The 15,604-nt window shown below is 38.4% G+C and overlaps 1 protein-coding gene across 2 annotated transcripts in view; it reads right to left on the reverse strand.

The window, feature by feature from the left end:
* Positions 1-8,346: 8,346 nt before the first annotated feature.
* The window catches only part of TFAP2E (transcription factor AP-2 epsilon), a 63,748-nt gene continuing 56,490 nt past the window's right edge, over positions 8,347-15,604 (reverse strand). For both annotated transcript variants that reach the window (XM_089686329.1, XM_089686328.1), the window contains one exon: positions 8,347-14,099. In XM_089686329.1, coding sequence (XP_089542455.1) covers positions 13,811-14,099 — 289 coding nt within the window. In that variant the 3' untranslated portion in view covers positions 8,347-13,810. The remainder of the gene's footprint in view (positions 14,100-15,604) is intronic.

The following is a 15,604-nucleotide window of genomic DNA, read 5'->3' on the forward strand; positions in this document are numbered from 1 at the left end:
CCCAAAAACAAATGGAGGTGCTCTGGTCAGATCAGCCTAATATTGAACTTTCAGGTCATAATCGGAAATGCTATGTGTGGAGCAAAGCCAACACTTCCCATAACCCTAAGAACACCATCCTCACAGTGAAGCATGTTGGTGGCAATATCATGTTGTTGGGGTACTTTTCATTGGTAGGCACTGGAAAACTGGTCAAGACTGAAGGAAACACCTTCAATTGCGGCATTGGCTGATCTCACTGCAGGGCACTTCCGCTTTCCCATACCAGAAATCTGCCTTTGAACTGCTTTGTCAACAGCGTCCGGACGCCACGGGTCTTATTTCCCTTCATTATGCAGCTTTGAACAGACGCACAATGCATACTTCTCTTTCATATGTTGTTCAGTGGGAGCGTGTCCTGGGGGCATTTGTGGATCTGGAGGACTGGAATAGGGCCTGGTCGCTTATAGCTAAATGTTCATTTAATACGACCACGCTGGAGGCGGCATACAAAGTATTGTTTCGTTGGTATTGGGTTCCGGCTTATTTGGCCCAGGCGAACTCTGCCTGCAGTGATCGATGCTTTCGGGGTTGTGGCCATCGGGATGATGTATTGCATATCTGGTGGTCATGCCCGAGACTGTTTCGTTTTTGGACTCCATACGCTCGGTATTCTTTGCTTCATTGTCCCATACCGGGCCTCTTGGCTCATCAGAAGAAGTTGGCTTCCTATTTGTTTTTGTCGGCCACCAGAATAAATGCTCAGGCCTGGAAGAGCCCGTTTGTCCCTCTTCAGGGGGTGCGGGACCACTATGATGGTCAATGAACAGATGTTGAGTATCTGCAATGACTCCCAACATAAATTCTTGAAAATATGGGAGCCATGGTTGCAATATGCCTTTCCCATGCTCCCCCCGGCTAGTCTAGGGATGTGTTGTTGTTCGGTATTGGCGTTCTCGGACCCCTGCTCTTGGTTTTGTTATCTTTTTTCTTTTGTAGAGCTCCTTCCTTTTCTTTTTTTGTTTTTTTTTGGTGTGGCAGTGGATAGCTGCCTTTAGTTTGAGTTACTGTCATACTAATGTTTTTGTAATTTAAGTGCCATTGATAGACCCTGCGTGGGCGCACCTTTTGCTCTGCACTGTTTTTTCTAATTTTTTATGTGCAATTGATAGCCCCTGTGTGGATTTGTTGCTCCTGTGTTAAACTGTTTAAAAATTATTAAAAACTATTGAAATACAAAACTGAAGAAAAAATGTATGGTATTAAATAAACAGCAAATCACGAAGAAAACCTGTTTCAGTCTGCCAAAGATTTGAAACTGGCACAGAGGTTCACCTTCTGGCAGCACAATGACCCTTAACATACTGCTAAAGATACACTGGAGTGGTTTAATTGAAAATAGTTAACCTCCTCGGCGGTCTGATTATTTCCGATTTTTTGTGCTGAAAGCGGTACCATTTTTTTGCATGGAAATATGTAATTTTTAATTGTAGGCTGTAATTTTTAGGAATAACTCACTGAAATCTGTACAAGAGTCTAGTAAACATCCCGGGTAGGATAAAATTTGAAACACGAAATCATAAATTATAATTTAATAAATAATCATAATAAATAATAATATAATAATAATAAATTTAATTCAATAACATAATCAAACCAAAAACACTGAAATTTGAAATACAGAGGCAAATTCGCACATCGCTGAGCAAAGTCGCAAAATCGTTTTCAGTGTCTGATGACGAATTTCCCCACGAATCATTATCACTCAATTCTGCAAGTGGTTCTGATTTACTATCGCTGTTCTCTAGCTGGTCTAAAACCGCTTTTGACGTAAAGGGATGCTTTTTGGACGCCATGGACTTTTCTAAGTTTCCAGGCAGAAAGAACAGTCAAAATGCAGGCAGGGCACAGGACAAAGCAGTAGGGACAAAATGTATGTGAAATGCATTGAAACAGTAATGTTTTGCTATGTAATAGTCATTTTAAAAAAAATGACATTTTTTAAAAATTTCAAATTTGCCGCCAGTTCCGGCGCCCGTACGTCCCGACGTCACAGGAACCGGAACAGGGAAGCCGGATGCCGGCATCGGCTGGAGATGGCCGGGGACGCTGCAGGGGACACATCGCGGGAGTGAAGGACAAGGTAAGTGCTGCAGGGACTCCCTGAGCAACGCCGCATGGTAAGCCCGAGTGTAGCTCGGGGTTACCGCTTTTGGTACTGACATTTTACCCCGAGCTACACTCGGGAATACCGCTAAGGAGGTTAAGGTAAATGTCTTGGAATGGTGTAGTTGAATCCCAGACCCCAATCCAGATCAGAATCTGTGGCATGACGTGAATGAGCTGGAGCTGTTTTGACTTGAAGAATGGGAAAAAATCTCAGTGCTAAGCTAATAGTAATATACCCCAAAAGACTTGCAACTGTAATTGCAGCAAATAGAGGCTCTACAAAGAATTGATTTTTGGGGGTGAATACTTATGTACACTTAATATTTGTGTTTTTTTGTCTGAATTATTGTTTGTGTCACAGTAAAAACTATTTTGCACCTTCAAAGTCATTGCCATGTTATGTACATCCCATAGTATAAAGTCCCAAGAACCATTTCAATTCCAGGTTGTTTTGCAAGAAAAAAAGGGAGGAATATATATATATATATATATATATATATATATATGTATATATATATATATATATAGATATATATAGATATATATATAGATATATATATATATATATATATAGTAGAAACTTAGATGGTAAAGAGCACAGATCTATGAAATGTTAATACATGCCACATGTGTTAACTTTAGTTTTAGAAATTGTCATGGTGAGTTTATTAAAATCATGCACTTTGTTTTACATAATGATAACATTCTTTCCTCAGACTTACCACATAGACCTGTCATCACAATTAATATTTCTTGATTCAATAATACTTCAAAAGCTTGGGATTTCAAACCTATTCAGAATATCATATGGCAGGGTCAGACACTGCAAATACCCATTGCCCTGTAAATACAGACACTGTGATAACAATTGAATCCATCAAAGGTGGGATAGAAGAGGATTCTGGATCTGTTTTATACACCTTTTTTAGTGAACGATAATAAAGTAAGAAAAAAAAAATATATATATAACAAAAGGGGGTTGGTGCTGCGCTAAAAAATCAAAAATAAATAAAAAATAAATCTAAATAAACTACGAAAGGTGGGAAAAATGGATAGCCCACAAAAAATGTAACGTGTGAACCACAACGTAAACAGCACGCTATTTAGCAGGAGTGTACTATCATGTGAAAACAACACAAATAAACACGTCCTCAGCTCAAGACATGTACCATAGTGATATAAGTGAACTGTACATATGAAAAGGGATGAAAAGATGTGAATAAAGTGGTAAAAAATATAAAATATATATAAATAATAAAATATTTAATAATGATGAACTTGTATAACAATAATCAACACATAAAAAGGCCAAAAGTGATATATACCAGTGCAGCACTAAACACAGATGACATAAATGTCAAAAATTAATATATATAATTGAGGGGTGAAAAATAAGCACAAAAACAAACACGTCATAAATAATGGCATAAATATTACCACAAAAATGTGAATGTATTGTGACATACTGAAGCAGAGAATGATCCCCTTCCTTCGGAGACTGGGCCGCAGAGCAGTATTCTAACATGATAACGACCCCAAACACACCTCCAAGACCACCACTGCCTTGCTAAAGAAGCTGAGGGTAAAGGTGATGGACTGGCCAAGCATGGCTCCAGACCTAAACCCTATTGAGCATCTGTGGGGCATCCTCAAATGGAAGGTGGAGGAGTGCAAGCTCTCTAACATCCACCAGCTCCATGATGTCATCATGGAGGAGTGGAAGAGGACTCCAGTGGCAACCTGTGAAGCTCTGGTGAACTCCATGCCCAAGAGGGTTAAGGCAGTGCTGGAAAATAATGGTGGCCACACAAAATATTGACACTTTGGGCCCCATTTGGACATTGTCACTTAGGGATGTACTCACTTTTGTTCCCAGCGGTTTAGACATTAATGGCTGTGTGTTGAGTTATTTTGAGGGGACAGCAAATTTACACTGTTATACAAGCTGTACACTCACACTCACTACTTTACATTGTAGCAAAGTGTCATTTCTTCAGTGTTGTCACATGAAAAGATAGAATAAAATATTTACAAAAATGTGAGGGGTGGACTCACTTCTGGGAGATACTGTATATATATACTGTATATAGTAAGTGGAGTGCAACTGTTAGTTTCTACCAAATGGCAGAGGTAAGAGGTCTGCAATTGAGTTTACTAACATTTTTTAGCACGTTACCACAACACACATTAATGCACTAGTTTATGTACATTTTGCTGTTCATTATACAATTAAGTATTGTGTTGTTAAGCAGTACTGGACAGAATAAAATCCTAAGAAAAACATGGGGGAACCAGCAGGATAATGTGCCTTGCCAGGTTGCAAAAATTGTTCAAGAATGGTTTGAGGAACACAACAAGTTCAAGGTGGTGATTTGGCCTCCACATTCTCTAGATCTTAAACCAACTGAGCATATGTGGGATGTGCTAGAAAAATAACTCCAATCCATGGAGATCCCTCCTCATGATTTACAGGATTTAAAGAATCTGCTGCTGACAGACTCAGAGGTCTAGTGGTGTACATGATTCAATGGGTCAGGGCTGTTTGGACAGCAAAAATACAGTATGTATATATATATATATATATATATATATATATATATATATATATATATATATGTCAGTGCTTGCCACTGCACCCATATCCCAGGTGGGCCCAGGTGCTAAGCAAAACATGAGTTAATCCAAAGATAAACGACTCTCATGGGGCTTGAAAGGGGAACACTCAGTAACTGAATATTCAACTTTTAGTACAAGGCATTTCAGGAATGCAGGACTTACATACAGAAGAATGCTCAAGGCGCACTTCCTCAAGCATGTACCTGTGAGGTTTTCCAGAGGTAGTTTCCCTCAAAGGTACTGGCCTAGCCAATTCAGTGCACAGGGCTGCACATATAAGAAAGCTGTAAATGCTTATGTTGACCCTCCTCAATTGCAAAGTCAACTCCAGAAGCGTCCATAAGCATCCCTATGCTGTCTCTACTTGGCAGGAACCTGTCTATAATGCTAGGCCTACCTCCCCCTCATAATCTCATCTCTGTCCCTTTCAGAAACTACTCACACTGTGAGCTCTACCGTATCGATCCAGTAGGGGCTATACATAAACCCTGGCCATCAAACTCTCAAAAGAACTCCATGCCCAATAAGACTCTCCCAAGATGGCACACAGAGTCTATGGCAAAGGACCCATTGGTCTTATGCCAGGCTCTTTTCTAGTGCTCAGGAGTGAACAACAGTGGTCATGCGAACACTTTGTGTACCACACAAGTAGGAAGTCCTACCTAATCTAACAGAGGAGTAGTGTCACTCCTTGGCTACACCTGCTTACAAGCATATTCTTTAAGATTTTTTTGGTTAAAGAATTCAAAATTGATTTGCCATCATCTTCTTTCCATTTGTTCAAAGTTTTCTCTGTAACCAGGGCAAGAAGTATTCTGTCTTGTTTAAAATGTATCACTGCAATTTTTTATGGCCAATCATTGACATCCTTGTTGATTTTTATGACCTGTATTTACTTGTGTAGCCAAGTGCTGCTAGCTCACCCACACTGCCATTAGCTTGTTTACCTCTAGTGATCAGCCTGGTAATTGTGCCCTGGAAGCAATGAGAGGAGGACTGCTACTGAGAGGAAGGGATTGTGGGACATGTAGCTGTGAACTACAAGGTCCAATCAACTGGAAAGAAAGGGGAATGCTGGCAGAGGACATATAAAGCCTGACACGGAGAAAGCTTGCTCTCATGGGACCACCACAAGAGGTTGAGAGGAGGGGCCCAGCCACGCCAGAAAGTTAGGCCTGGCCCTGCGGCCCAGACAGCATGAGGCATCTTCTGCGGATAATCCAGATACCTGCAAGCAAACCATCCATTCCAGCTTCCTTGTGGGTGAGTGACGGTTGAAGGTCACATACATCGTCATCATGACAGGCCCAGCTGAAACCCAGCTTCGCCGGATGCCCAGTTCAGGTGGCTATCTCTGGACACGGATTCTTCAAGAGCCTGTTCTGGGATGTCTCTTTCCCTGGAGCATTGGTATCTTCCAGATTGGTGAGTGGGCAAAAGCCCACACTGATTACACTCTTCCTAAGGACACCTTGCATGCAGACACATTTGCTTCATCTCTCTAACCCCAAAGCTACCAACAGGAAACACTTGCACTTGTTATTCATTATTATTGGTTGCCATTGTACAGCAACCCCTTTGGATTGTGATTTCGCTAGCTGAAGAGTTTGAGGACATCATATTGGCAAGACTTTTCTCTTTTGTTTCCTCCCTCCCACTTAAAGGACTCTGAGTTCTATCTCTGTGTATATTAGGGGGAATTCACATTCAGAAATAGTTTTTTTACCACATATTGACTTATTATAATTTGTGTTGATACTTTTCTGGGCCCACGGCATCAGAACTTTAAGGAAGAGGATTGACACAGGAAGGCCTGCCTTCTTCCTTTCATACCTGGGGTCACAGGTTCTTCAAGAGCTTGCTTATAATTGCTGTTTAATTTACTTTAATTGCATATCTGTGATCTAGAGCCTTAAGTGTAAACGGTTTATACCACAGGCATTCGCTTGAACAATTTTTTGTCTTTGTCTTTAACAAGATAACTTCTAGTGACTACTCCAGTTGCTTTACTATATTTGGTGTCTTTGTAAGTAGAATTCTTTGTAAACCATGTCTGAACCCTGGGTATCAGAGGGCTTGCATGGTCAGGGCAACCTTTGGAGACCATCATCTTCCAGCGGCTCCAAGGAGGGGTGGCACTACACTTGTATATGCCTGTATATATTAATATTACATATGATATTTTTTTATTTTAGGAAAGCAAGGGGAAAAAAGGAAATGAAAGAAAGGGAAGAGGGAAGAAAATTAAAAAGCAAAGGAAAGGAAGCAAAAGAAAAAAGGAAAGGAAAAGAAAGGAAAAGGAAACGTGTAGAGTTGTTCACTTTCAGATCATTACAGAGAACAAGAGGCACGCTTTATATTTGGAGGAAAAGAGTTTTAACCTTCACATACAGAAAGGTTTCTACCTAGCAAAAGAAATGTGGAATAAACTCTTTAAAGAACTAGCTCTGGCCAGCTCAGTAGGTTTGATGCCTAAATGCACAAAGTATAACTGAATACTAACATTTAGAGGTAAAGTATATGTAAACCCTCACCTTGTATAATAACCCATACAGTTTAAAATAGAAATGAAAGGAAAATAAAACATTTCTATATAGATAATAAAAAAAGTATATGTACATTTTCCCCTTTTCACATACCCTCTGTTCTCATCTGGTGAGGGTAGGGAAACAGCAGAACACTAGTCTTCTCAGTGAATGGCTGTGGAGGGAGGGTGTCTCAGAACAAGCCTGATTATTGGAGGAGAGCACACTGAGTTCCCAGCACAGCCAGAGAACTGACCACACTATGTTCTTCTACTTGGTGTGGTCAGTTTGTAATAGGAAAGCAGAGGGACTGGCAGGAACACCAGAGATTTCACACAAGGGAAGCAATACAAAGAGAACAGGATACTTTTTCATACAAGTACATAGTACATCAGGCACTTAACAGGAATATGAAATGTTGGGTTTACCTGTTCTTTAATAGCATCAGGGGTAATTGATCCAATGAATATCCAATTGCCTTCTGGGGCATCAGAAAGGATTTTTTCCCTCAATGGGGAAAATTGGATCATGCTTTATTGGGTTGTTTTTGCCTTCCTCTCAATCATGATTGTGTATATGGAGGTTTTATATATATATATATATATATATATATATATATATATATATATATATATATATATGGGTTTTTTTTGTTTAACTGGAATAGTGTCTTTTTTTTTCAACCCTACTATTTAACTATGAAAAAAGTAGGGAAGAAAGAAAGCAAAATGGGAAGAAGTTAAAAAAAGAATAAAAGGAAAAAAGGCAGGAAAATAGGAAAAAGTAAGAAAAAGAAAAAAGACAAAAAGGGGAGAAAAAAAAGGAAAAGAGGAATAAAAAAAAAGAGAAGGAAAAAAATTAAAAGGAAAAAAATGAAAGAAAAAAAAAAACAGGAAAGGTAAATACAAACAACACTACATCTTCCCTTTAAAAATATTTATCACTGATATAAATTGTCAGTGTTTCATGAGCCTGCTAATAAAATGTGTTTTTTTCAAGTGGTCATATCAATAATTGTGTGGCCAGGATTAATTGATAAGAAACAAACGTAAACATATTTTACATTATAATTAATTTTTATTTTTTCTTTCATGTATGCATTTTTTTCTTTGTTTAACAACAACAGAGGTGTGTGAAATAACAAAGTCTTAAGGATTCACTGGTACCCCCAAAACACAAGAGGGGTGAGAGTTTCTCGAGAGAAAAAAAAAATAGTAATAATAATATTAATACCCCCAAACTCACTCATAAATAACTTGCACTGAACATCTGTAAAATGTTCCCATTTAATTACACATACTTAAATATGTACAAAAGTCTCTTTAATAGGGCCAGGAAGCATCATCACATACAAGGGTGTTTCCCGCAGTTTGCTGGATCCCGTGGTGAGGGCCATGTTAATGGCTGATCACATTTTGCACCATCTGTAAACATAAGGTTTAACCTACACAGTGACTTACAGCAAAGGTATGTTCATCCACCAGAGTGCAAAGTCGCTATAGCTCAGAAATGTTTAAAATGACAGCCTGCTAGACCAGCCAAAATAATTATGATATGTATAACTTGGGACGATAAAAGATTATTTTAAGGTGATTGGACCTTCTGGATACTGAAGGAGAGCCTGCATATTATTACAGAACATTCATAACCATCGAATACTGAAATGCTTTTTGTTTTTTTAAATCATCTTGTACAATATGTTCTGCCCTTTATCCCTGAGCAGGTGAACCAGCACAATCTGACTCAACTCTGGATTTGTGTGGATCACATCAAACATGTCTAATCAAGCAGATTCAAGGCAGCAACAAGTGTGACAGCAAACTCACATGCTAACTAGAGGGCTACACTTCCCCAGATTGTAGTCAAATAGGTAAAATGTCAGGATCAGCACAGCATCAGCTTGGCCGGACATTTGTAAGTACAAATTTATTTAGAACACAGGAACTAAAGTATGTTAACCAATGCTTGCTCATTTCATGAGCAAGCATTGGTTCTTATATGCCATTTTTGTTTGATAAATAAATGTTGTTTATCATCCCATAATGTTGATGTGCTAATACTTGTACCATTCTAATTAGAGACCAGGCAGCTGAGAAAAAATGGATGGCTACACTGGACCCTTTTCAGTGTACTAAGAACTGTAACATTTATATATCTCTAGATAATAAATTTGCTATGATTTTGTTTTTGTATTGCACACTGTGAAGATCTTTATTTTTTTCAATAATATACTGCCAACTTATTCCCAAAAGATTGTGTGGTTCTTGCCCGGACAAAAACCTAAATAAATAAGCAAGTTACTTTTTTTTTTAATTAAAGCAGACCTTGCTTCTAAAATGCAAGGTCTGCTTTTGAAGTGCCCCCTTTCTCAAAAGCAGAATAAATACTTAAAAAAAAAAAACCTGTAGGGGTAAAACAGAAATATAGTATACATAAGCTGGCCATACACTAATAGACTTTTGAACTAATGTTCACAGGAATATTCCTATGAACATTTGTACAAAAATTCTCAGTATATTCAATGACTTGATGAATGTTGTTCAAATGTACTTCAAAACTTTGCTTTTAGCAATTGTTTGGAATGAATGTAATTTCCCGAACGAAAACCACATACGCTGTTAGCAATTTGTTCTTTTTGGAAACATTTTCCATCCTTTTTTCAAATGTTATTGTCACTTAGATCAAAAGGGAAAGTCAATTTGACCCAACTGATGATTAGAAAAGAACAGTCTTAAAAGAAAATATTTCAACAAAATTCTTCTAATGTATGGGCAGCTTTAACTTTTCCCTGGCTTCTGCTCACAAAGCCTAGGCAAAGCTGAATGCTTCCTTCATCCAGCATGATCTGGGGAATGCGGAGTACTCAAAATGTCTCTGTGTTGCAGTGTCTTCTCTCCAGATTTGGAGTACTCAGCATTCCCCAGGATCAGCAGGAGGATGGTGTCAACCCCTTCCCTACCGAAGCTGGAGGACAACTTAGCATAATATCTATTTTAAATGCTTATGTTGTTGTTTAGGCAGGGGTAAAGCAGGGCAATCCCATTTTTGACACCCAAACTAGTAATACACAGGCCACATGCTTGTCCTATGTAGGGTAAGTATTAGTACGTAGAACTGGCTGTTAAGATTTTGAAGTGAACCACCTTCAGATTCACTAGAAATGACTGATCGGTTCAAGGAAGTGAAGCAGTAATGCACAATAATTCAGTTTTTGTACAAAATAGGTTTCTTGTGCACATGCAAATCTTAAATAAACCAAATGTTAATCCAGATATGTACCTATTAAAAATTATTGCATGTGTTATAAATACTGCTAATATAACTGCCTGAAATGCATCTTTATATTACTTTTACAAACTTTACCCCAGAGTGGAAATCAAGGTGGTTCTGTACTGTGATTGCATTGCACAAAACTGTCAAACTAATATGTTCTCAAGCACTGACAGCTGTAAGGGAATTGTATATGAACTTACAGGAGGATGCAAAAGAAGGGCCTTTTCAATGAAGTGATAATCTTTCAAAGACAGATGAAATGAAAAAGCTGCAGTAGTGCATAGTGGTCTCACCCTGATTGCTATGCTGTGTATAAGGGATGTGCGAATCACAAGAGTGACTAATCAGAATGACAATTATTTGGCAGATAAAAATGTTCACATAAAGTATATGCATTTCAACTGCAAATTTAGCTATGCCTTTAAATGTGAGGTTCAGAATACTCCTGGTTTGTCTGCACGTTGCATGTGCATGTTTGGCTGGGTCTGAGTCGCCTATATTCATTACACACGCTGTTTACACTGGTGTCAGTCTGGACACCTTGCTTGTAAGTGCATTTCTTTATTAAAGTTTGATGCTTTTTAAAACATACTGCACCATGATTGTTCACTTTTTTCTTTTGAGTGACGGTCTGATCATCTCTCAGTTTGGATACTAAATCACCTTTGGAGTGGATTTTCTACTTTGCTGCACATCATCTATTGGAGTTCATCCCTCATTTCTTCAGTGTTGTTGTCACCATATTATTCATTTCTCCCAGAATAACAAGTACTATATGCTAGTTTTTCAACAATCAGCATATTACTCTGGTGAGTTCTATTTAACCATTTTTGGTGGTGGGTTTACTTGGTGATGAATTATTTTGGACATTATTGATTATTTGAACTTTTGGACTTTTTTGTTTTTGCTGGATTTTATTTTGATTTATAATATTGTTTTTTTATTGTTTTGTTATTTATTTTCTTGTTATACTTTTGCATGTATTTTAGCGCAACCTATTTTTTTGAAGTTTTGTATATCCTATAAGTTTATAGGCTAGGTTTTGCAGCTTACTGTGTTATATAATTTCCGTGGCGCTGGTTCTTTATTTATATAAATTTAGCTGTGTTGCTTTAATGCTGTGATAATGGATGAAAAAAAAAATATACATTTATATTTTATTAACCTCCTTCCTAAATGTGGAAGATTGACTGCCTTCATGACCTCTGACAGTACTTAATTTGGCTTTGCATTCTTGTAGTCAATGTGACATCAGGATAATTAGAGAGCAGCTTCTTCGTTACAGAGACACTGCTAAAATTACTTGCAGTAGGAATATTGGCTGTATTGTTTTAGGTCTTCAGGTTTTAGACAGGCCATCATTACAATGAATCATTCTTATTACAATAGGTAACATTAAAACAATAGGCTAGTGTCAATAAATAGTGATATACTGGACAATATAATATAATATGCACTAGTAGTTTCTGATGCTAGATGGTCAAGATGGCCAAGATGGCCATCTTGGCCATCGTTAGTGGACAATATTTGGATTGATCAAGGAACTCCAGGGGCCAAAATCTTCCTGTTCTTATGCCTATGCCTCTTAGCATGAAGTCTCACTAAAAGTTTAACTTTAGGAGGATGGATCCTTTAAAGTATAGCTAAAGCCAAAACGTTTTTGTTTTAGTCTTGGATTGAGAGGTGTCCCCAATAAGGAAATTTACTTTTTCTGTTTGTCCTGGTGAACATTGTCTCCAATACAGTTAGTGATTGGAAATCCAAAATTTTTGAGTTGTCACCAGAAAGTGAGCGGAAATTTTCCAGTGAAGGCACCTGGAAATAACCTTCTTGAGTAGACTCCCCCCTAACTTTTAAGAGATTTCCTCTCCTTCACTTTACATTCACATTCTGTAGAAGACTAGTATAGGGAATCTAATTTTTATTGTGCTACTTACCCAGTCAGCTCATTTATTTTATGCATTGGAAATAAATTACTGCCAGTCGACTTATTTGATCTTGTCTTGTATTTTATATAATGAATCTGAATAAAATAAAATTTTGGCAGTGTTTTTAGGTGGACAGAACTTATTGACTAGTCAAATGACAATCTGGGCAGATTGGAGGTGATATGTAGGATAAAATATTTACCTTTCCAACAAGTAGGAACATTGGTGTTGTTATTATTATGTTAATGAAATCTTTAAGGGACAGACTGGGGGAGGTGGTCACTGGTTTCCAAGAGGATGAATAATGAACATTTTATCCATTGAGCCTAAATTACGGCAGCCAGGAAATAATTGCCTAAAGAAAGAAAGCCCCCCCAATACTAATACTGAGACTCTCTAGGATGTGTATTATATAGGTCTTAGATCTTATAGGTAGAACACACAAGTGTAAGTGCGGCATAACCAAACATTTTTGCAAGCATACCATAGACTGCTGTATTGTCCATTTGCTGTTGATTTATTTAAACTAGGAACTCCAGAAGGTAGTTCTATTCACTGTAGTCTTTGTAAGGCTGTTCAGTAATTCATTTTAGCAGAGTTTCTCCAGAACAAAAACTATAGACCAAGTAGACAGCTTAGAAAGTTAATATTGCTGTATTGGACATACAGTATGAACAACCCCTATGCATGTGTCTGACACAGCAAACGTAAAGCATACAGTATGTGTATAGGAACCTCACCATTTCCATGTTATTGCAAATTTAACACAACTAGCTGCCATTATGCTATAGATTACACCTGAAAAAACGGATTTGGTGGAGTTTAAGATTTCTGATTGGCTGTAGATTGTCATAAACTGTCTCCACTTTCTTAATTTTTCATAGACACAATTTTTGTTAAATCAGAATATCTCAGGTAAAGTACAAAATATGCCAACATTTGGTTGTACAATTAAAGATCAGGTAAAGGCATATGATGGAGATGTGTGATCCCTGCAATAATTGCTTCCTATGTTACAGAGGACCCATTTTTGTGATTATTCATACATACAGTGCAATAGTGTTGCAATGGGTCTGGTATCTGTATAGTAGTCTATGTTCCTGGCAAACAAAGCTGATATGTAATTCACCTTAGTGAGATTCTGTCATCGTCTTCACAGCAACCCTCCTCAGTAGGCTTAAATTATTTATGTGAAACTCCATATGTTGAAAACATGCAGAATTGTTGGTCTAGCTCCCAGGTGCACCACTGGGCAAACCTGCCTTGGCTGTATAGCAGTCCTCTTTTTATTCCAGGCCCCACTGTGGTGGTCACAGGTATTTATTTCCTATGTTTAATGTCTTTCTCCGAAGGTTTAGATTCCCCTGTTGAATGTCCATTCCCTGTGCTGTTCATGAAGATCTTGTCCATGCCTTTAAGTGACTCAAGTAGGTAGTTCTGAAAAGCAGTAAGTGCTGCACATATGGCTGGACCTCCAAAGCCATGTGTGATTAGGCTGAAGTGAGTCAGGCAGCTCTGTACACCAGGCTCCAAGATAAGAGATGGACGACTGTTTCCTAACGGGGAACGGTCTTGAGCCAACAAGTCAGCAAACTCTTTGCAAATTTGCCTGAAAGGTAAAGTTTAGAGTTATGAATGAGTGTGGTCACTGAATCCATAACTATGAATTGTATAGCCATTAAAAATGCAAGGAGCTTACATGAAATGCCAATGAATTAAACAAAACAGTCCACATTTGTGTACATTACATTTTTTTTCTCTAGCACAATGAATGTAAACTGTGTTGGATGCTAGGTTGGGCTTGGCTGACACTAAGCAACTCACAGAATCTCAAAACAACCTACAAGTATAGGCTTGGTTGACACTAGGCAACCTGCAGGGCCTTCCATCAGCCCATATGTAAACTCAGCTATACTTGGTAATGCACCCATTAGTCTTAACACTATGTCAACACCAAATGCAACATTACAAATTAGAAAATCCACTTGTAAAAAAAATTAGAAGACCTACTGTATTTTCTAAGCAAAAAATTTGCTATTGCTAGGAGAGTTGCTAATAAAATTAGCTGACTTCTCAAACCAGACTCTTTATTTGTCTGTCCGAGCTTCTTTAACGTCACTGAAAACCATTACGAATCATGATATGTTGGACCAAGGGCGGACTACCAACTCATGGGGCCCCCGGGCAATAGGGGATCATGGGGCCCCTGTGTCCTCACTCACAGCCAAAAAAAGCCTATGAAAAAGCCAATTAAAAGTACCACGGGCATCTCATGGGGCCCCCTACTAACCCTGGGCCCTTGGGCAGTGCCTGAGTGCTCAAATGGTCAGTCCGCCCTTGGTTGGAACCTATGTAAAACATGTGTCTTGCACGTGTCTGGCTATTAATTGCATGAAGTAAAGCAAGTGTTTTTACCCTGTTATTTTAATGAAATTATGTTGGACTTGTGTTATAGATGTAAACAGTACTTAGGGTGGTTGTATAATTTTAGTAGACTATTTCGTAGAGGAGACAGATTCAAGAAACTGCTTCTACAAAGGCAAACTTGGTCAGGGATATATATGAAATCCCCTGTCTCCCATACCCCACATGACAATGACTGGGCCTTGCAGTTGACTGGCACAAACAAACTGCATGATGGAAAAAAGGGTAGCATGATATTTGTACTTCCATAACTTGAAGGGATCAAGGTTCTGACAAACTGCCTTTGTGGATCCGGGAAGGTCAAGTAAAGTACGCATTAACTCTTTCTTTTGGAGTTGCTTATAGCTACCTTTTTTTCACTCCTCCACCAATACTTTTACCAAAAGAAGCAATGAGACACTCTATGTAAGCTCCAGTCTCTCTGGTTAGAACTTACACAGGGCTAAGGACACTACACCCAGGCACCCAGTGAGTGAGCCAATGAACAGCAGGGAGGGCAAAGGCAAGGTGAGTATATACATACTTTTAAATTAATTTGTAGCTTTACCCTGAGTTGTGGCCAGCATCCATCACTAGAAAGAATCAATTTCACTGTTTAAAAATGTGTTTGCTTTTGTCACGTGAATATTATGGCCAACATGGCACAAAGCCTTGCTCCACTGGAATCTGCTGAGATGACCCTACACATTT

Source organism: Staurois parvus, unplaced genomic scaffold (genome assembly GCF_062004578.1).
Source record: "Staurois parvus isolate SC_StPar_1 unplaced genomic scaffold, SC_StPar_1.0 ptg000394l, whole genome shotgun sequence".
Lineage (NCBI taxonomy): Eukaryota > Metazoa > Chordata > Amphibia > Anura > Ranidae > Staurois > Staurois parvus.